Below are 23,865 nucleotides of genomic sequence, written 5' to 3'. Positions count from 1 at the left end.
CAGGTACCATTGCCCTGTGATATTAGTGTCAGGAACCATTGTCCTGTGATATTAGTGTCAGGAACCATTGTCCTGTGATATTAGTGTCAGGAACCATTGTCCTGTGATATTAGTGTCAGGAACCATTGTCCTGGGATATTAGTGTCAGGAACCATTGTCCTGTGATATTAGTGTCAGGAACCATTGTCCTGTGATATTAGTGTCAGGAACCATTGTTCTGTGATATTAGTGTCAGGAACCATTGTCCTGTGATATTAGTGTCAGGAACCATTGTCCTGGGATATTAGTGTCAGGAACCATTGTCCTGTGATATTAGTGTCAGGAACCATTGTCCTGTGATATTAGTGTCAGGAACCATTGTCCTGGGATATTAGTGTCAGGAACCATTGTCCTGTGATATTAGTGTCAGGTACCATTGTCCTGTGATATTAGTGTCAGGAACCATTGTCCTGTGATATTAGTGTCAGGAACCACTGTTCTGTGATATTAGTGTCAGGAACCATTGTCCTGTGATATTAGTGTCAGGAACCATTGTCCTGTGATATTAGTGTCAGGAACCATTGTCCTTTGATATTAGTATCAGGGGCCATTGTCCTGTGACATTAGTGTCAGGTACCATTGTCCTGTGACATTAGTGTCAGGAACAATTATTCTGTGACATTAGGATCAGGAAATGTCCTCTGACATTAGCATCAGGAACCACTGTCCCAAGACATTAGTTACCAGGAACCATTGTCCTAGGACAATAGAACAGAGGAACCATTGTCCTAGGACTTTATTAACCAGGAACCATTATTCTTACAGAACTATGAGAACGTTTACAGCCGTCAAACAGCATTCTACGATCCGACACTAATACTCCGCGTGATGCTGCAAGCTAAATATTTCATCATATGATACCAGAACTGTTGCACATACTGAGTGTCTGCACTTAGCAATATTCCAGCTGTATGGCGGCGACCTGCAAATCATAATCCAGCGTCAGCCAGACAACCCAGTGATTGATATTGTGAGCACGTATCACGCCATCGAGCCTGACCACCCGATCCATAAAGTCGTCCATCCGGAATCCCCACACCGTCCATACTTACAGTGAGTGAGTGAGTGAGTGAGTGAGAATGGTTTTACGCCGCTTCTAGCAATATTCCAGCAATATCACAGCGGGGGTCACCAGAAATGGGCTTCACACATTGTACCCATGTCGGGAATCGAACCCGGGTCTTCGGCGTGACGAGCGAACACCTTAACCACAAGGCTACCCGACCGCCCCATTCATGCTTACATGTTACACTCAAGGAGTAAGCAAGTGTGTACATGAATTGATTTTTTGTATCACTTTTAGCAATATTCCGGCAATGGAATACCAGTAACGGGCTCAATATACTGAATCGATATGGAAAATCGAACACAGGTCTTTGGCATATCAAGTTAACGCTTTAACCACAAGGGCACTACAATTAAAACTAGAAAAAGCATCGCACATTAGATAAGGTAAATAAGATAAAAACTATATGGCTCACTAAATTGAGTATTGACTTGGTGCAGACAAACCAAGGATCATAAGCTGAGCGAACTTTGGGTTCGAACCCACTAACGGATGAAACCATGCACAGTGAATTGCCTCAACACTGAGTCACTGGTGTCACCTTGCGTCTTTGTTTTTAACAGAGTGAGTGTTGTTTTATGTTGCTTGTAACACTATTCAGAAATATCACACAGGGGGACACGTAGAGTGTATTAATAAATATTAGAACTCAAGTGCAAATTGCAATCGCCCAAACACTATGCTATTTTGGGAATTATGTTTTTAATATACCAGTGAGATGCGTCAGCCTATGCCCCACCCATATTTCTACCTGCACGATTTGAAGAACGACCACACCTACCCGTGTGTCTCCAGATCGTGCAGTAGCGTGGTGCCACAGCTAAACATGGCTCCACCTTTCGTCGGGGGATATAAGAGAAAGAAAGGGGAACTCGGCAGGCATATGGCACTGTTTTACAACGGGAACAGTTTACCATTTGATCCATACCAACCACGTGGTTAGGCCAGCAGACGTGAATCAGAGAGTAAGCAGACGATTTCCTGTGGTTTCCCGCGCTAACGGGAATCTCATTTTGTTGGCAGCTAGTGAACAGCGAAGATGATGGCGTTGTGGCCAGTGGTTATTTTGGCGGGATTCTTCCCATTTCTCGAATCCAAGACCTTGACACAACTCGAGACAAACAATTTAAATCGCTTTCTGGGTGAAGTTGCTCGATGTGCTCGTGTACCGGCTATATCGATGTCCTTGGTGAGAGATGGACAAATTGTATACACGAATGGCTTTGGCACCTCCAACAAACAGAGGCAGGAATCGGCCTCCTCCAAGACAGTGTTCTGTCTAGGAGACATCACCCAGACTTTTACTGCAACTCTTTTGGCAAAGCTGCTGGATGAACATCAAAAGTAAGTACACTCGAATCCCGTTATCTCGAATGTACTCTCGAACATATTCTCCTCATTATATAAATACATATACTTTGCCCGCTTATCTCGAATTCGAGGTTAAATAATACAGGGCTATCAATTGGTTATGTCGAGAATCCTAAAAATGTTTTGTTTATCTGTGGTCTAAATTCATTGAAATTCAATATAGTAAAACCTCGTTAACTCGAAGCTGACATCGCATGTGTGACAAGTGACTTGTCGCTACAATCGTCATAAACTATATAGGCTAATATTGTCCAAAGAGTTCTATCAGGGCCATAGTGATATTGTCTTAAAGTTTCTGCCGAGTTAACGTTGTAACGCAACGTGTTTAAGTCAAGTTCGCACGGTAATTCAACTGCATGAAATTCCGTTTCAATGTTTCGTAAGTGCAGACTACTTCCGTGGTCTAGTGGATAGAGCGTCTGCCCAGAGAGCAGAAGGTTGCCCGATCCCCGACCAAGTCGTACCATAAGACGTTACAATAAAGTATTTGTTGTTACCCTGCCTGGCACCCCAGACTAAAGGGAATAGAACAATGACACATCGGCTCGGAGTCGGTATAATGTGTGAGTGTGTGAGGTATTCAATAAAAACTGCGGTTTAATTCATTAGTCCTGACTGGTACTTGCCGCCACACACAAACACACACACACACACACACACACACACACACACACACACACACACACACACACACACACACATATACTCATCGCCAAATAAAACGCGAACCATAGAAACATACAGAGAAGTGTGTACGTTGAGAAGACATGTTTCCAATATCTACCACTTAATGACAAAACTAACAATCAGTCAAGTGTTAACGCAGTCTCTTTATTCTTATCACGATATGCTGCAAGTGATTTCCAAACTTTACACGTTTATCCTGCACGAGACAAATGGTCATGGGTCTATGACGTCACATGTATGTTATACATGTATGTATACCAGTATGTTCGTTTGTGCGTCGAACCAATATGATATCTCTTGAATATGAGTAATTCTTCATACATTAACCAACATGTATGTATACCAGTATGTTCGTTTGTGCGTCGAACCAATATGATATCCCTTGAATATGAGTAATTCTTCATACATTAACCAGCATGTATGTATACCAGTATGTTCGTTTGTGCGTCGAACCAATATAATATCTCTTGAATATGAGTAATTCTTCATACATTAACCAGCATGTATGTATACCAGTATGTTCGTTTGTGCGTCGAACCAATATGATTTCTCTTGAATATGAGTAATTCTTCATACATTAACCAGCATGTATGGTATTCGCGTTTCTTTTGTCTGTGAGTATATATATTTGTAGCGACAGAGCGTTTCTTTCCCAAATATGTCCATGCGGCACCGCCTGGACTGTATGTGACCTGTTTCACCTCAAAACTATTGTTGCTCTGGACATACTGTAGTTGTATATGCTTTTAGCTCACCTTACATGCAAACTAGCTCAATCATGTCGGTAAGTGACGTTTTGATAAAATTCCATGTACCCCATTTCAGCAGTGTACCACTAGACAAAATATGCCTGTCGTCATGGCAACAAATATTTGCCGATCTCTCCTTACAGCGAAACGACGTCGCTTAGTGTATATTAACATTGAGTTTGATGTACGTGTAACCTTGAGCTCACCTGGCAATATGGCGATAAACAAACGCTTCGCATGAAATCTCCTTTTATTTTGAAATTGTTGCAAATGATAAACATGGCGGTTGGATAAATTCGCTGTAGTTTATCCCTCACCATGTTTTGACGTACTCTCAGTCTTGTGTACCCAGGGGGGCACGGGTGGCCTAGTCGTCCAAGGCGCCGCGATTCGCTGTGCAGAGTTGCGTCCCTTGGGCACGCCTGAAACCTATGATTGTGGATTCAAATCCGGTTCGCCCCGATTATGTTTCTAGGTTTGTCGGCACCATACCGGTATGAGACCTGCATCACTTCGGTCTGTCCTCCCACATTAAGCTGACACGCCGTATTATAACTGGAATACTGTTAAAAGCGGCGTTAAATCCAACTCACTCACTTACTCACTGGTGGACCCAGAGCCAACATCGACGGCTAAACCTACAAGCCACACAGCGGAACGGGTGATCCAATGGGCTAAGCTATGGTACACTGTGCTGAGTACCTTAGATGATAACAAGATGTGCTGGTCGGGGTTCGAACCTGATAATGACATTTGTTTTTTAGGACTATACCTGAGCTCGTGGGTTTTACCAAAGCGTTAAACGTCTTAAGGGATTTCTAAAACAATTTGGAATTAAAAACGTTATTTTTCGTATACAAATCCTACTCTTGGTGGGATGAATATGGACACGTACATTTTGTGTCATTTTACAAATTATGCTGATTTAGGAGTAAAATATCTTTATTATTTAACTCTAAAATGACATTCGACAGACACGTGCCTATAACGATGGCCATCTGGCGAAACGCGAGGTTTCAAATATGGCGCCCAAATGCAATAGCAAAAGTCGACATTCTGCCAGATCCATATCAACATGAAGCAAAACAGATGTAGGAAATAAGTCAAAGTCCTCATGTCAAACATGTTTGCAAAGTGAAAAGAAACCATTGCGTGTACAGTTAAATATTTGAAACACTTAAATAAAGGCGGCAAAACCCTTACCTCTAATAACAACCACGGGAGTTATACGAAATGGACCCCAGGCAGTGAAGCGATCCCCTTATAAACAATATGTGCGTCATACATGTATGTCACTGAATAAGAAAACACGAGTTCTTGCTTAAATAATTTCTATGATCATAATGAATCTCTGTCAAAAGCAGAATGAATGATTATCAGATATTAACGATACCAGCTATAAACGAGTCAGAAAAACGACTGAATCTTTAAATAAAACACGTCAACGCCTAAGAACAACCAGTCTCGGTCTTGCACTTAACTGTATAACGAGTTCAATGTATGCTCAATTTGACTGGATGTAGAACTGGTGTTTTTTGCGCCAACTCTTTATCAAATATAGGCCACCTGTCATTGACATATATGTTGTTTTATATTTAAGATAAGGTAACGCCCGGGGGTACACGATGACGAATGTAACTTATCAGGAAGTGTGTGAACCTACACTTTCTCATTTACTTATTTAAATTGCTAAATACATCGAAAGACCGACCCGCGCTTGTTATGATAGTACGTTTCACAACAATCTTTATATTTAATTGGTCTTTTCGAACGCTGTGACAACGTGTGCCTTGAGATTCAACTGTTACAGATCCACAAACAGCATCTGTATTTGGTGTCAGAATTGTTACAATATTTTATTTCCACAAAAAATATAATTCGGTAAGAATGAAAGCCTGACACGCACTTAAACCAATATTAGTCCAAATGGTCGTTACCTAAGCTATAGACACCCCAAGACTACTGCCACCTGTTCCCTTAAGCCACAAAATTCATTACACATGTATTCCTTTGATATACTTTGGTAAAATCTGCAGATTCACAGACTGAAGATAGGGTGTGTAGCATACCTCACATGAATACCTTTGATCTGTAATCGGCCAATGATATCTAGCGTGGATCTGTTTTTCTTGCTTGGGTGTGAAAAGAAGAGGGGCTCTGAGGTCGCGCACCTGTTGCAAATGACCTCTGACCTTTCACTGGTATGGCTTCGAAGGAATGTATTGTTATAACCTATTTTGGATCTCTATCAGCGTTTGCAGGATGCCTGATATATTTGATGAATATATAAGCATCATCTCTTTGAATTGACAGGTTGCAGAAACAGGACAACCGGGCAAAACTGAATTCAGTTTGATTTGTCGAAGCAACTATACCGAGATTATGCATAAATTATAATATATTATTTTAGATTTTATATTAGATTTTAGAATGAAAACTCTTCACTGGTTCCTGACTTACTCGCTGATTTATTACCGGTAATCACCTTCGATTATATAATAACTATTTACGAAGTAAATTGCCTGGCAAAAGTAAGTTTGCACCCATGTTTGATGGTGGCTAAAAATGAAACAAACAAGAAAAGGTTATTTGTGGTTGCTGTATTTGATACGTGTGTCATCGTTGTGTTTTGAATCTTAAGTTTTTTTCTGCGACTGTTTTCAGCATAGTAATGTTTTGATGACCTTTGTACTTTCAATTTACTTTCTTTTGCCCGACAGAATACTTTTTGAAGCTTTGACCAATATGTCGTCAATGAATAATGTTAAATTGTAATTAATCGATAGGTTTCTATACATTTTAGATCTTTCGCTGTTTTCAATAGAAGGATTACGGAGATATCGACTTCTTCTCCATTCAAACCTATATCAGGGAGACTACACGAAGAGGTCTCCCTGCCTATATTATGAAAGCTTATATTTGAACATATTTTACACCCACAGGCGATTATATCACGTCTTCCTACTTTACGAGAGGGGCATGTTTTTGTGATTTGTTTATTGGTAACCATGGCAATTTAGGTGTATTCCACATGGACGTGGATCTTGAAGATCAGCTTGCCAACAATGCGTCAGTTTTGTGTTGTGCTAACAACTTTGTGTTGGGTAAGGCACTCCGACCTTTCACGATTCCTTATACACATGATATTGTCACATTCTTCTACTGGAGCACCTCTCAGATAGACACGGGGGAGGGGCTACTCTATCGAGGGGTGAAGGCGTGTGGTAATGTGTGTGTGTGTGGAGGGGTCCAATTTGGTGTGGGTGGAGGTGTGTCGTGATACGCGCGTGTGTATTGGTGTGTATATGTGGGGTGGAGGGGGTCGGTTTGGGGGTGAGTCACGGTATATCTGCGCTTGCGTGCGTGTGTTGGGGTGGGTGTGGTGGAAGGGGTCGTGTTTTTGGTGGGGTGATGGGTTGCGGTTGGGGTGGGGTGGTTGAGAGTGAGTGAAAGTGTATTGTGATACGCTTGCGGGGATGGGGTGGGGGCGTTGTCGACGCATAGATGCTTCTAGTACTAAAATCCCTCTGTGAACAATAACACTGCCAAGTCAGCACATGTTTTCTGGCATGTTAAACAAAGTGGCGCTTGCCAAGGTCATGCTAACCACCGTACGTTGCATCAACAGTGTCGTACTTTTTACAAACGGTATAATGATAGAAATCTCCGAATTGCGTAAATATACAGAATCTACATCTTTCCAACTGAAAAGCCCGTGTCGAGGCCCTGTTTTAGGATCATACTTGCAATGCCAGATACGCCGACTGATTCACGAGTATGTGGTCGACATTCCACTTACGAGTAGATTCCAGACATGTGCTTTGTTTGTTTGTTTGTTGTTTAAATCCGCGCTCAGCAAATATTCCAGCTATATGACGGCGGTCTGTAAATAATCGAGCCTGGACCAGACAATCCAGTGATTGACATCATGAGCATAGATCAATGCAATTGGGATATGATGACATGCATCAACCAAGTCAGCGAGCCTGACCTTTCAACAGGCATGGGTAGCTGAAGACCTAATCTATCCCAGATCCGGGGCCAGTGATGGTAATGAGTAATGTGATATTATAATCGTGAAGTTTGATGTAGAGCTAAACCTTGAGCGGCTTGCTTAATTTTCCTTTTGGGTGCCTTCTTCCCACTGGTTTACAAGGTTGCAGGGCTACATACTTTCAATGTCTACACTTAATATACAGTATAGTATGAGGTGAAGAAGACAATGTGTGAAGGTATACAGCACCAGCCTTCGTCAAATGGCAGTTGGGATACGATGACATGCATGTACCCAGTCACGCCTCTTACGACAAGCATGGGACCTATTCTATAAGTCTGGAAGGTAATTTAAGGTACCGACGTTTACTACAATATCTGAAAAACTATCGGACCTACTCCAGTCAAAGTTGGTATGAGATTATTAAACAGTCATGCATAACTGGATATTACATTTGAAGACAATCGGTGTATGAATAAAAAAATCTGTCTATTTAGCTATCACTATATTTCATCAACAACCAGACCTGTTCGTCACGGGTGGAACGAGCATTCATTGCAACAGCCATCTGCATAATGCTACCCCTGCGTCACAGGGCCATATGAGACAGTTGAACCAATCAACTCAACTCGAAAGAGTGCACGGGAATCACGCACGTTGAAACGCCCAACGCAAACACGGTATTCGTGCGTGCGTGATTCACGGGTACCTTAAATTACCTTCCAGGCTTTTATAGCCCCGAATGTTCACGGGTGTCCGGACATATACAATGCACATAGACTCAGCTCAGTATGTGTAGAGCAACTTGCCAAATTCCTTCGTCCGTCTCGCCCCATGTGAAACTGGATCTCAGTCTGATTACTATGAACGCCCTACAGGTATAAGCCTTTACAAATGCCGCACACCTTGCCCCATCTGACGTGGAAACTAATGCACGTATTGTGTTCCTCAAGCGATGTGTCGATACAGGTTATGCGTTCATTCATCACAGTGGAGGCCTGGGTTCAAATGCAAGATTGGAACACCGATTAAAAATCCAATGTGATATACCTGTAAATAATATAAACCTGATATATAAGCAGAGAGCATCTGGATCTTTACTCACTCAGTATGTGCATGAGTGAGTGTTGTGTAACGCCGCAGTCAGCAGTATTTCAGCTATATTCCTGTGGCCTGTAAATAATCGAGTCTGGACGGGCAAACCAGAGACTGATAAAATGAGCAAGGATCCACGCCATTGGAAACGATGACAAGCAGACAAGAGTTGATCATCGGATACATTATAACCGCATCTCCACATTCATCAAAAGGAAATCGATTTTATCTGTTTTCAATCTAAGACTGTGTTGCTGTTTTTTCTTGTTAAAAGGGGTGCTCAACAATATTCAAGCTATGTGACGGCGGTTTCTAAATAATTAAGTCTGGCCTGACAAACCCGTGATTGATATTATGAGAATCGTCCCACGCAATCGTACTTAGTCGCCAATCTATTTAGAAACCTTTTACTACCAGCACAGATTGCTGGGAGCCTTTCTTACCCGGAATCCCCAAGGAATCTGTCGGTGCCGAAGGAGAGGGAAGTAACCATTACAGGTTCAGGTCCGGGTGCGCTGCGCGAAATGACGTGAATGATATCAATATTAATGTCATCTGGTACAAATAGTTCATCACAATTAATCATCAATACGCTGTAAATAAACTGCTTTGTCAAAGTAAACCGTTGTTTCATCGGTTGATGACGTCTTGATTGACACCCTACCTTTATGTGTGATAAGCGCTTGGATTTTAAGAAGAAAACATTATAGTTGCATCGTCATCATGAATTTCATCGGAAAATATTCACTTCATTATACAGTGAAACACCATTAATACAGACGGTATTGTCTGGATTAACCAATTTCCGGATTAACGAATCATTGGTATGGTAAATATCACTTTGTATACACGTAACCGTTCCGGAGAGTAATCGGCTGTATTAACGGGGTCCGTACTAACGAGGTTACACTGTATGTCGATATAAGAAAGGGTTACTTTAACGTTTAGTAGCAGAAAACTAACCAAATACATTATCAAAACTATGACACTCTAAAGTATTGGCACATCGTTGGTCCATTATCAAATTAAAAAATGTCGATTGATGAGGATGATTGTTATTTTATCTTGACAGGGACTACTTTCTTCCTAATCGCTAACTACAGACCGTGAGGTGGTCACGTTTTTCAAGATACACTACCAGTCCAGAAGCGTTGCCTATATCCTGTAATTAACGTAATTAGATCCCCGAGGTAGTGATCGTGTAAAGCCTTTGAGCACCACGTGGGTGTTTAAAGGACATGGAGTCAAATAACATTCTCTCTAAACAGAATGTCACGGATCTGTAGAATATGAACTCTTCCCTACAAGAGGGATCAGGATTGTACTCTCACAGAGACATCAGTCAACGTTACAATCACGTTAGCCTTTTACAGAGATTCTTGTTCTATTTCCATTTTATCTATTTAACGGCTATTTTGCCTTTTACACGCAATGAAATTTGTTTCGTCAGATGATCGAGACTGATTATTCTCTAACGGTGACGTTTCATATTTTAGAACCAAAAAATGTTATTGTCATATTTACATTTAAATTTTTTGGTAAGGAAACAAATATTGTTGTACAAATGAACGCATAAGCTTTTCAAAGTAAACTTGTAAACAATTATATTCTGGAAAAATATATCTGTCGTATGATTAACAGGATGTCAGCATAAACCACGCTGCCGCTAAACAAAGATCTGAGGACATCTCATTACGGGTCACGTCAGAACGACCTTTCATCCGACCAATCAAAGCGTCGCTTACCAGATCATGAAAGTGACAGTCGGAATGGGTTTTCTAATCATGCAACCTCGAAAACGTTAACAGGGTGTATTCCGAACGACAGTTACGGCCCGTACGACTGATTCCGTCAAAATTATCGTCTATCTTTCGCTTCCGTGGGATGAACATTTGAACGGAGGAGGCGTTGCACAGTACGTGGGAAGCACTGCCATACAATCTCATCCATATATTAGACATTCTGGAATGTTCGTTTGTTCAGTTTTTAAAATTTTAATCGAAAACTGTTTCAACATATTTTTCAAGCGTAGTCTGAAATGGAAGTCGCCAGGTTGAAATTTGTGGTTGGGTATGTGATACTAAGGGGTGGGACTTCCGTGCCAGCCAGAATGTCACTGTTATTGTCCATGGAAGGATCACTGGACAGTACCACCGACACAACATGGATGTGCATTTGCTGGTCCACGTTTTGTCTTCCAAAATATAAACGCTTGTGCCAACCTTTCGCGTATCGTAACTCAACACCACCAGCAGCAAAACAGCACCAGAATGCAATGGCCAGCCTTGACTCCCCGCCACCTCATACGGAACACGTCTGGGACATGAGTGAGTGAATGAGTTGGGTTTAGCGCCGCTTTTAACAGTTTTTCCAGTTACATCGCGGCGTGTCAGCTTAATGTGGGAGGAAAGCCCGAAGTGATGCAGATATCAGCCGTTTACCACATCGGTGAAACCCACGAGCACAGGTATGGTCCTGACAAACCTAGAAACATACTCGGGGCGAACCGGGATTCGAACCCACATTCATAGGTTTCTGGCGTGCCCAAGGGACGCAACTCTGCACAGCGAATCGCAGCGCCTTAGACGACTGGGCCACCCGTGCCCCCTCTGGGACATGGGGAGGTGCGCACACCAATTCACAGACCACCCGCTACGTTAGCCGAACTGGGCCAGGCCCTGCAAGAGGAATGGACAAAACTTACTCAAATTGTCGTTGGGAAATTGATTAAATCATGCCACGCCGAATAAACGAATGTTTAACCAATTTGGGGGCATGGCCCATCTTTGATCAAGTTATCTGAAACGTTGATTGTTTCACGACAAAACCCATGTTATCTTTCGTGGTTGTTAGCACCTATTCTTGGTTGTTAGCACCTATTCTTGGTTGTTAGCACCTATTCTTGGTTGTAAGCACCTATTCTTGGTTGTTAGCACCTATTCTTGGTTGTTAGCACCTATTCTTGGTTGTAAGCACCTATTCTTGGTTGTTAGCACCTATTCTTGGTTGTTAGCACCTATTCTTGGTTGTAAGCACCTATTCTTGGTTGTTAGCACCTATTCTTGGTTGTTAGCACCTATTCTTGGTTGTTAGCACCTATTCTTGGTTGTAAGCACCTATTCTTGGTTGTAAGCACCTATTCTTGGTTGTAAGCACCTATTCTTGGTTGTTAGCACCTATTCTTGGTTGTTAGCACCTATTCTTGGTTGTAAGCACCTATTTTTGGTTGTTAGCACCTACTCTTGGTTGTTAGCAACTATTCTTGGTTGTAAGCACCTATTTTTGGTTGTTAGCACCTATTCTTGGTTGTAAGCACCTATTCTTGGTTGTAAGCACCTATTTTTGGTTGTTAGCACCTACTCTTGGTTGTTAGCACCTATTCTTGGTTGTAAGCACCTATTTTTGGTTGTTAGCACCTACTCTTGGTTGTTAGCACCTATTCTTGGTTGTAAGCACCTATTTTTGGTTGTTAGCACCTACTCTTGGTTGTTGAATCGCCAACATTCTGCTGATTGTCACGTTACACCTACCTTTTCTTATCCATACCCACCACCACTCGATACCTCCATATATTCTGTTATCATCTGTTATTTTCGAATATCCCCAACTTTTTGGGACAGTATGTTTACAAACATATAAGATTTTTAAAAGAAAGTCTTTTTGGCAAGGACACAAAAGAGTCACTACTTGGTCTCCCCTGAACAGCATGAACTAGTATGTTAGTGGCTACACTGTGTAGGCTGTATATACTCACGAGTACTCTAAAGCACACATGTTGTAATGTCAAGTAATTCCTTCTCCCTTATGATGGTAACCATATTTTATTTTATTACTGGTTTTTTTAATGCTTTTGTTGCTGTTGCATAATGAATATAGCTTCCCAAGGGGCCCGACTTATTGTTTGAAACAATATCGTGAATCAGTCGTTTCCCCAATACGCCCTTAGTGACTCAACCTGCGACAGTCTGACCCTGCGCACTGACCTGCTCTTAAAACAATAAGCTCCTCGTGACGTTTTACGGAAGCTGTTTAGAAGGAACGAATTCCTAAAAGACTTCCTAAAACAAAGGCTAAAAGTTATTGCAGGGCTACCTTTGGTGAGACGCGAGGATTCATAAATGGTTAAAACCTGGCCGAAATATGGTTTAGTTTGTTCATCCTACATCAGTTACCTCCCTTGGAGTTAGTTATACTGCACTGGAGATAGTTTTTCTGTAGCGGGGAGAGTATTTAGAATGTGGATGTGTCCCATCTGTCTGCGATTGGGTGAACAGCTTCGTGTTTTGGCGGGAAAGGTCAACACCCATATTGGTGCCAAGTTACAATTTCTGTTTTGCGGTGAGCAGGGCGTACAAACCACACGTGATTTTCGTACATAGTCGAAATATATAAATATATTTGCGTGAGTTATCGCTAAAATTAGTATATCAATTTATTATCCATAATGTTCAAAACATAATATAAAATTCCAACTATTACGTGTAAGAAGGATTTCACACGCCCTATGGCGCTGTTTACCAAGTCTGTTTATAAGACAATATAACTTGCTCAAGCCCATGAAGCTGGTTCCTGGCTGGAAGTGTTGACGCGATGCACAGTGATGCAATACTTGCAATGCGTCAAACATATCAGTGTTGCGTCATGGTGACGCTGTATTTTTCTGTTTCTGTCATGTAGAGTTCAAAGACAATTAAACCTGCTTCTAATAGTGCTTCTAGTACCACTATTACTACCACTACGACGACGAATATTTCTGCTGCTACTACTACTACTACTACTACTACTACTACTACTACTACTACTACTACTACTACCAATACCACTATTTTTGCTACTTCAACCACTATTACTACTACTACCACGACGAACATTATTGCTGCTACTACTACCACTATTTCTACTGCTACCACTATTACTACTACTACTACTACTACTACTACTAATACTAATACTAATACTAATACTAATACTACTACCAATAATGCTACTGCTACTATTACGAGGAAGGGGATAGGGAGGCGAGGGGGAGGGAGTATGTGGAGAGGGGGAGGGGGATTGTGTACCAAGTTAGTAGTAGTAGTCAGACATTTCTTGTAACATTTGTATTTAAACTGTAATAGAACGTCAACACAATCCGTTTTAGTAACCTCCATTTACACGTCCTGATTACAGCTTCACATGGGACACACCAGTGCAGGAGATCCTCGGTGCGGCCATCAACTTTGGCGACCGCTACCGCAACGACTACCTCAGCCTGAGAGACATCGTCTCCATGAGGACCGGCCTCAGCAACATGGACGCCGTGGTCCTCACCAACGCCATGGAACGAAGCCGTCTCATCTCGTGAGTACAACTTACCTCCCCTGCCCGGTGCTTTGTTTATTATATTTTTTAATTTTTATATATTTGCAAAGTTGTTAGTCTTGAACTGCGGAATACTGTTTAATAATTACCTTCATAATTATAAATTAAATATTCGAAAACAATGTTGAAAGAGAGGAATGTATTGTGTGAAGAAAGATGAGAGAATGTATTTTGTAATAAATAAATAAATAAAAAAATAAATAAAAAAATAAATAAATAAATAAATAAATAAATAAATAAATAAATAAATAAATAAATAAAATTAATTTGAAATCAAATAATAAGAAAAACATTTATTGTCTATACGGTTGGTCTACGTCACCACAAGCAGGTTCCCAGCCATATAATTGCGACCTACAAATTTTGGCATGAGCACCAAGTACGATGACACGCAATCAGCCTGACAGAGCCTTGCCACTTTATTCACAGTTTGTTTTCCAAAACCACCAACAACTTTATTCACAGTTTAATCGGCTCTAAGAAAATCAGGGGTACCGGGGACCTGTTCCGAATCACTGAGAACTAGACACAATGGTTGTAGACTGTGGTAAGACATTTTCTCGAAACCGCCTTGCTAAGTCAACTTTAACCTGACTCACTCACTGGTTATCGGGCTGTGATGGTTTGGATTGACGCTCATGCTATCGCCCACTAGGGATCCCAAGTGTCACATCAGAACATACTCTTTAGCGTTACGCAGTACTACAAGACCACACAGCTTGTGCTCGAGGGTATAAGGCAAATGGCCATACCCAATATAATACTGATTAATTAAATAATATATATTTGAATACTGAAAACGAATTTTGGCTAATCCCTAAATAATTATCTAGTTGGTTCACTGCATTGATAAAAAACAACATGATTTTGCTTATCACTGCATTGACATAAAGAACATAATTGCGCTTACCCTTGGGGTAATGTTGAACAATACTTCCTTTACAATCTGGTCACTTAATTCTTTCTACAAATATGAGTGAGTATGGTTTTACGCCGCTTGTAGTATTTTCCAGTTAATGACCAGTGGCGTTCAGCCGTCCTCAACACATCTTGCTAATTCAAAGGCATATGATTATTTGTAGCGTCTACAGTTACCCTTTCAGTATCATCATTCAAGGATGTCACTTGCACTTGCTTCTGTAGATGACGTATTTGCATGTCATGCAAATGTATGGATCATTGATTTCATTGGTTGAATTTCAACCAATCAAAATTCCTAAAGCAGGAAAGCGTACCCGGAAGAACACGTTTATCGTATTACTATAGTGCTGTATATATAGACGGTAATACATCTCGTGCAGCGACCTCTTTCCCTGGTGGACAAGCTTGTTTCTAACGAGTAATAAGTCATAAGATATGTTCTATCTGTACAACAGGGTACGAGAGGCACAGCAATCGTTGTGCAATGTTTGACGTGGCAGGAAGCTATTATCACAGAGACAATATACCGATATGGTCTCTGATCCCCATTATGTTTCTAGGTTTGTCGCCGCCATACCCACGGTCATCAAAATGATAAACGTCTGAGACCTGCATCACTTCAGGCTTTCCTCCACATAAAGCAGACACGCCATGATATACTTAACTGAAATACAGTTTAGACCAAACTCCCTCGACTCGTGAAGATCCGGGGTAGAATAGGTGTTCATCAACCCATGCTTGCCTTAAAAGGCGACTATGCTTGTCGGGATCGGGTGGTCAGGCTCGCTGACTTGGTTGATGCATGTCATCGATCCCAATAGCGATGCTCATGATATTAATCACTGGAGTGCCTGGTCCAGGCTCGATTATGTACAGACCGCAGTCATATAGCTGAAATATTGCTGAGTGCGGCGTAAAACATCAAACTAACCAACCACCCAAACTCCCTCAATCCATTATATTTTATTAAGTATTCGTTATGTTATTACCAAAACCTGGTTATGAACTGAAGTGAGAGAATGTTGTTTAACGCCCTACATATTTCATATATTGCCGGTGCCTGTTAATAATTGAGTCTTAGCCAAGCAAACCAGAGTCTGAAAGCATGGACAATGGACCGTGGACAGGTATATGGAGGACGTATTTAAATTCTAGAAAATTCAACCTATCCAACAGACAGAGCCTATTTTGTGTCTGCACACCTACGGCCAAAATAACCAATCAGCTTCTCAACACCTTGTACTATGTTGTACTGACTGATTGTATTGATTTATTTACCGGAAGAGTGCCTCTGTTGTTGGACATGTACACAAACCACACCACATGCTGCTGTTGCAGGTGATACTTCAATTATGTGTGCTGAGAACAAGATATAATCTGTTTACCTCCCTGTTTGTTGATCAAGTACAAAACAGCTTGTACCTGTAAAGATCCGGGTTAGAATTGGTCTTCAGTAAAATCATGCTTGTCGTAAGGGGAGACTAACGGGTGGTCAGGCTCCTGTAAAGGTGCACCCAACGTTTTCTTTGGTGGTTGACCCGTGAAGCTCCGGGGTAGAACAGGTCTTCAGCACCCCATGAGTGCCGTAAAGGCGACTATGCCTGTAGTAAGAGGCAACAAACGGGATCGGGTGGTCAGGTTTGCTGACTTGGTTGATGCATATTATCGTATCCCAGTTGTATAGATCGATGCTCACGGTATCAATCACTGGATTGTCTTGTTCATACTCGATTATTAACAGGCCGCTGGAATAGCTGGAATATTGCTGGGTACGGCGTTAAACAACAAACAAACAAACAAACACAAACAAACAAGTCGTCACGACATCTACAAACCAGCCAACACGTCGGCTTAAAAAAAGTCCTGTTCCCTGCTTTTTCTTTTTGTACTACAACGGACACGGGTGGCTCAGTCGTCTAAGACGACGCTATTTCATGCGGGGTTGCTTCCCTTGAGCACACCAGGCTCCTATGATCGTAGGTTCCAGGTTTGAACGATTATGTGTCTAGGTTTGTCAACACCATACCCGTGCTCGTAGGTTTCACCGGAGTGGTAATCGTCTGAGACCTGCTTCACTTCGGGCTTTCCTCCCACATAAAGCTGACACGCCGTGATATAACTGGAATACTGTTCAAAGCGGCGTTAAACCCAACTCACTCACTCACTCATACCATGATCTGCTAGATTGCAATAACTGTTTTATAATTCAGCCGTCCTCAAAACATGCATTTGTCAATTGTGCCATCTTGATAGTTCAAAGGCATATAGTAGCCTAGTGGTTAAAGCGTTCGCTCGTCACGTTGAAGACCCGGGTTCGATTCCCGACATGGGTACAATGTGTGAAGCCCATTTCTGGTGTCCCCCGCCGTGATATTGCTGGAATATTGCTAAAAGCGGCGTAATACCATACTCACTCACTCAAAGGCATATAACGTTGTGTCATTCTCATTCATTCACTCACATCATCCCTGTCATCACTATTTTACTTCCAGCAATCTGAGGTTCGCCCCCAAGGTGGCCACGTTCCGGGAAAAGTACGTCTACAACAACCTGCTGTTCGCTGTGGCCGAAGAGGTGACCCGCAGCCTGGGACAGGACACGTGGTACAAGCTGGTGCAGGATCACCTACTTGCCCCGCTCAGCATGACGGACACGTTCTTCATCACCAGTGATGCCAAGAAGCAGGAGAACCTGGCACAGCCAGTCATGAGCTACAACGGAGTCCCTATGCCTATCCCAATGGGAGCTATGAAGTGAGTAGAGACACGTTATCACCTTGCTTTGGGTTGTACACTACTAATCAAAACTAAGGTTCCCTTGAATCCGATCAGGCTGAGGTAGGTGATCGCCATTCCATCGGGATCCGATCGGGATTCCCCGCGACGCGATCCTGACGTTCAATCCAACACGGGTCGCTCTAGGGACGCGACAGGATACTTTCATCGCTTTGAGATCGCTAAATGATACCGATATCATCTCGATAGGAACCCGACAGAACGGAGAACATAACACGACTCGATCCCGACCCGATCACGTTGAGAAAGACGTTCGCGACAATATACCTAGAGGATCGTGTTAAGATCCCGACAAGATCGCGACAACATACCTATAAGGATCGCATTAAGATCCCGACGAGATCGCGACTACATACCTCTAAGGATCGCGTTATGATGAATACAGGATTGCGTCAACATACCTCTAAGGATCGCGTTATGATGAAAACAGGATCGCGACAACATACCTATAAGGATCGCGTTATGATGAATACAGGATCGCGACAACATACCTATAAGTATTGCGTTATGATGAAAACAGGATCGCGACAACATACCTATAAGGATCGCGTTATGATGAATATAGGATCGTGACAACACATCTCTTAGGATCGCATTATGATGAATACAGGATCGCGACAACATACCTCTAAGGATCGCGTTATGATGAATACAGGATGGCGACAACATACCTAAAAGGATCGCGTTATGATGAATACAGGATCGCGACAATATACCTATAAGGATCGCGTTATGATGAATACAGGATCGCGTCAATATACCTGTAAGGATCGCGTTATGATGAATACAGAATCGCGACACCGTACCTATAAGGATTGCGTTATAATGAATACAGGATCGCGTCAACATACCTGTAAAGATCGCGTTATGATGAATACAGGATCGCGACAACATGCCTAAAAGGATCGCGTTATGATGAATACAGGATGGCGACAACATACCTAAAAGGATCGCGTTATGATGAATACAGGATCGCGACTACATACCTCTAAGGATCGCGTTATGATGAATACAGGATCGCGACAACATATCTCTAAGGATCGCGGTATGATGAATACAGGATCGCGACAATATACCTATAAGGATCGCGTTATGATGAATACAGGATCGCGACAACATATCTCTAAGGACCGCGTTATGATGAATACAGGATCGCGACACCATACCTCTAAGGATCGCGACAATATACCTATAAGGATCGCGTTATGATGAATACTGGATCGCGACACCATACCTATAAGGATCGCGTTATAATGAATACAGGATCGCGTCAACATACCTATAAAGATCGCGTTATGATGAATACAAGATCGCGACAACATATCTCTAAGGATAGCGTTATGATGAATACAGGATCGCGACAACATACCTATAAGGATCGTGTATGATGAATACAGGATCGCAACACCATACCTATAAGGACCGCGTTATGATGAATACAGGACCGTGAAGGAATCACGACAGTATATCATCAGGTACAATGTATCGATCGCCTTCGGATCCCGATCTGGTCGCAAACGTTTCGCAATCGAAGGGATTTAGTTTTGCAGCGTAGTGTAACACAGATGAACAGTGTGACAAAAATATCCCCATGGTATCCATGGACACATGCGTGCATAGAGAGCTGATTCCCAATGATAAGAAAACACGTGTTTACTGATAGAACAGTTGCAGTTTTGCGTATTCCCTTGAATAATACACGGAAGAGTGTCACATGTGTGATGTGTTGTGATAACTGTTATAATAACAGTGACATACAACTTACTGGTTTTCGTGGCGAATAGCTGCAACACTGCTGATACGAATCTGTTTGTTGGTAATGGAGAATTTGTTTGTTTGTTTGTTGTTTAACGTCGCACCCAGCAATATTCCAGCTATGTGACGGCAGTCTGGAAATAATCGAGTCCGGGCCAGACAATCCAGTGACTGAGCATGAGCATCAATCTACGCATTTGGGATACGATGGCATGAATCAACCAAGTTATCAAGCCGACCACCCGATCCCGTTAGTCTGTGCAACCAGAATGTGTGGTTGTCAGAATACACTACTCAGAATACACTACTCAGAATACTGCTACAACTGGCCCCACTTGTACAAAGCGATCTTAGTGCTGTAGCTATTGTCAGTCTGTGTGAAAAACACGTATTACAATAGTCTTAGCACGGAGATCAATTTGTTCAATTGGGGACGCCTTCGTGGTCTAGTGGTAGAGCGTCCGCCCGGAGAGCGGTTCGAACTCCGGCCGCGTCATACCAAAAGCAGTAAATAATAGTACTTGTTGTAAGCCTGCCTGGCGCTCGGTATTAAGGGGCTAAAACAGGGACTGGTCGGCTCGGAGTCGGAGTCGGAGTATACTGTGTCTGAGTGGGGTATTCATGTGGGGCATGTTATCTCAGTGTGCTAGCACCATAAACTCGACAGCAGCCACACACACACACACACACACACACACACACACACACACACACACACACACACACACACACACACACACACACACACACACACACAAAAATAAAAAAAACAACACACACACACACGCTTCATGAGTGCAATAATCTTGATCGCGACGTTAAGCACCATGACGCCTACCATTACCTCACCTCACCCCACCTCACCCCACCTCACCTCACCTCACCTCACCTCACCTTGTGCAGTTGGTCCCTGGTCACAAGTCAGACTATTGTTTTCCGCATTTCCACCAAGATATAGATTAAGATATGTAGGTGGACGCCACTAAGTGTTTTTAATATAATTCTTTTCAAACAGAGGTCAAGAAATCATAGCCGCAGGATCCTCCATCTGTTCGACCGCAGACGACATGGGCAAATGGCTTCGGTTCAACCTGAACAAGGGTGGGACCCAAGATGGCGGCCAGCTTCTTCCCAGAGAAGCCCTGGCCGAGTTGTTCCAGGGGCAGACTACACGATCTGATGAAGGGAACGCCAGGGTGGAGGGCTTCAGCCAGCCAGACGTTCAAGTGTCCTACACAAGGGAGGCCAACACCCTGGGCTGGATCAAAGGACACTATCGGGGTAAGTGAGGGGGTATGGTTTAACGCCGCGTTTTGCTATATTCCAGCAACATCAACAGGGGACACCACGAATGGGCTTCAAGCATTGTACCAATGTATGGAATCGTACCCGGGCCTTCGGCGTGACAAAGGAACCTTTTAACCATTTGGTAGACCCACTGCCTAAAGTAACGATCGTTCCGCTCTGATATAATCAAAATCTGTCCCAAAGATATAAACATACAAAATTAATAGTATACACTTACTTTTTAATGACATGAATCACATTGTGACGATCCGGGTTAGAATAGGTCTTCCAAAGTCCGGCATACCTTACGGATTCAAGTACCATTTTCTATTTTTTCCCGTAAAAGGCGACTATGCTTGTCGTAAGAGGCGACTAACGGGATCGGGTGGTCAGGCTCGTTGACTTGGTTGATGCATCTCATCGTATCCCAACTGCGCGGATCGATGCTCAAGATGTCAATCACTGGATTGTTTGGTAGAGACTCGATTATTTACAGACCGCCGTCATGTACCTGGACTATTACTGAATGCGGCGTTGAACAATAAACAAACAAGCATTGTCTTTTGCAGGCTACTCTGTACTCTCCCAAGACGGGTCCCTCCCCGGGTACGAAAGTCTTACTAGCTTCATCCCCGACCGTGACGTGGGCATCTTCACAGCCTTCACGGGAGACAACGGCCCCAAAGCCTTTGCCGCTAAGACACTGATGAACACCTATGGTTTGGACATGCTGATACACGGCCAGCCAGCCTTCCACCTCAAAGACTTCTGCCAGACCCTTGATGCCATGTTCACCATTGTCGTAAAGAACGACCCGTACGTGAACCGAGACATCAAACAAGCCTCCGAATCGAAACGTCCTCTGGAAGACTACCAAGCATTCTATCGGAACCTGGCCTTCGGGGATATCCGGGTCTGGGTGAACGAATCATCCCTGTATCTGAAGTACGGTGAGATGGGAGAGTTCAACCTCCGTCCAACGGAACAAGAGAATGTTTTTAGGATGGAGGCAATGCCCGGAGAGCTTTGGTATACCACCCACGTTGATATTCTTCGAAGGAAGCCTTACTATGCTTACTTTGACACAACTCCTTACAGCGATGACCATATCGAGGTGGTAAAGATCCCTCACTTTGACAGGGACACTGATCCGGTGTTTAGTCGGCGGATACGAATCCCACCTCCATACGACGAGGTGCAAGAAGTTTGTGGGTCGGGCAGCAAGGTCGCTGTATCTTGGACCATTGTTGTTTTAATGATGGCGATGGTGCTGCGGTGATGAAATTCGACCGAGTTGCACTCAGCAAATCTTAAACTCTAACAGATTCCATATCGGTAAAATGAAGTTAACTGTATGTAACATTTTATTTGGATTTGTTTTATTTCTAATTATTTTTCCTAAATATCATCAAAAGACTGACTTTATCATTTGGAAACTACTATATAAAATCGTTGTCTTTGATAATAAGACACCAGAAGTTTATATTTTCAGGAAAACATCCCAGTCATTGAGGATGGCATCCAGCTGATTTTTAAAAAAAAGATTTGCTTTTGCAGTTTATTTTGTATATTTTGCATGTTATTGTAAACTGTTTTTGAGTTGTGTGTCCCTTAAGAATATGCTTCCAGTGTTTTCAAAACTAATTCACATCATATAAATTATTACATTACGACTATAGGTGTCACGTGACATTGCTCCCGAGTTATGATTGGATATGTCCATGACCTAATTGGTGATGCAGTCACGTGGCACACTGTCTATTCCAAATATGGCAAGTGTATATATCAAAGTCTTAAAGACCTATTTGAACATCATCTGGAAGGATATAGATTATTTATTTCAGCGTATTTAAAATTACATTTAGCGAGTTGTGTAATTAGTTCGACATTAGACCAAATGTTACATATCAAATTCGGACTTAATGCTATATAGTCTTTCAATGTACATACAGTTTTCAAATATTTGAGTGTAAAAAAACCTTTTAATCGATTTTCGCATCTTCCGTAAACGAAGGTGAGACCTGTTTGATTGCAATAGGGTAAAATTGTATACATCTATATCATAGTAAACAGTAGGGAAATGTTTCGTTCGGCGATGTAGATAGTATTTGCAACTGACCTGTCGTAATGTATAGTTAAAATTGTTTGAAATAAATACATGTTTGTTGTCAGTTGTTTGTTGATTGGTTTAGGTCACAGACAACTAAACTGAAGTCCAAAAGAAAGTATTTTTGTTTGTTTGTTTGTTGTTTAACGCTGCACTCCAGCTATGTGACGGTTTTTTTAAATAATCGAATCTGGACTAGATATTCCCGTGAGTGACATCACGAGCATCGATCGCCACAGTAGGGTTATAATGACATGCATCAACCAAGCCAGCGAGCCTGACCACCCGATCCCGTTAGTCGCCTCTAACGACAAGCATAGTCACCTTTTACGGCAAGCATGGGTTGCTGAAGACCTATTCTACCCCGGATCTACACGGAGTACAAAGAAAGTACCACCCTGGCTGTGTCTTGAGTTATCAAAAACGTTTTCAGCTCATATCAGATGTGTTTTAACCCGATCTTTTCGGGCTGTTCCTGCCAAATACTACCTCTGTAATTTCAGTACTACAAACGTGAGTTGCAGTCAAAACATATAGAGTGTTAACAGACTTAAACTTAAACAGTAGTTACCAGTTCATCACAACACTCAGTCTGTGGTATGACCTGCATTGGCATTGGTGCAATCCAGTACTAC

The 23,865-nt window shown here is 42.3% G+C and overlaps 1 protein-coding gene across 1 annotated transcript; it reads left to right on the top strand.

Moving 5' to 3' along the window:
* The first annotated feature begins 1,977 nt into the window (after positions 1-1,977).
* LOC124116342 lies at positions 1,978-23,290 on the top strand. Its single transcript, XM_046477644.2, has 5 exons — positions 1,978-2,449; positions 14,174-14,344; positions 17,779-18,039; positions 20,852-21,117; positions 21,693-23,290. The coding sequence occupies exons 1-5, from the start codon at positions 2,145-2,147 to the stop codon at positions 22,400-22,402; spliced, it is 1,713 nt and encodes a 570-aa protein (XP_046333600.1). The 5' UTR covers positions 1,978-2,144; the 3' UTR covers positions 22,403-23,290.
* The last annotated feature ends 575 nt before the right edge of the window (positions 23,291-23,865 follow it).

This window comes from Haliotis rufescens, unplaced genomic scaffold, assembly GCF_023055435.1.
Source record: "Haliotis rufescens isolate VD_foot unplaced genomic scaffold, xgHalRufe1.0.p SCAF_17, whole genome shotgun sequence".
Classification (NCBI taxonomy): Eukaryota; Metazoa; Mollusca; class Gastropoda; order Lepetellida; family Haliotidae; genus Haliotis; species Haliotis rufescens.
The sequence above is the reverse complement of the archived record's forward strand: the minus strand, read 5'-3'. Positions and strand labels throughout refer to the sequence as shown.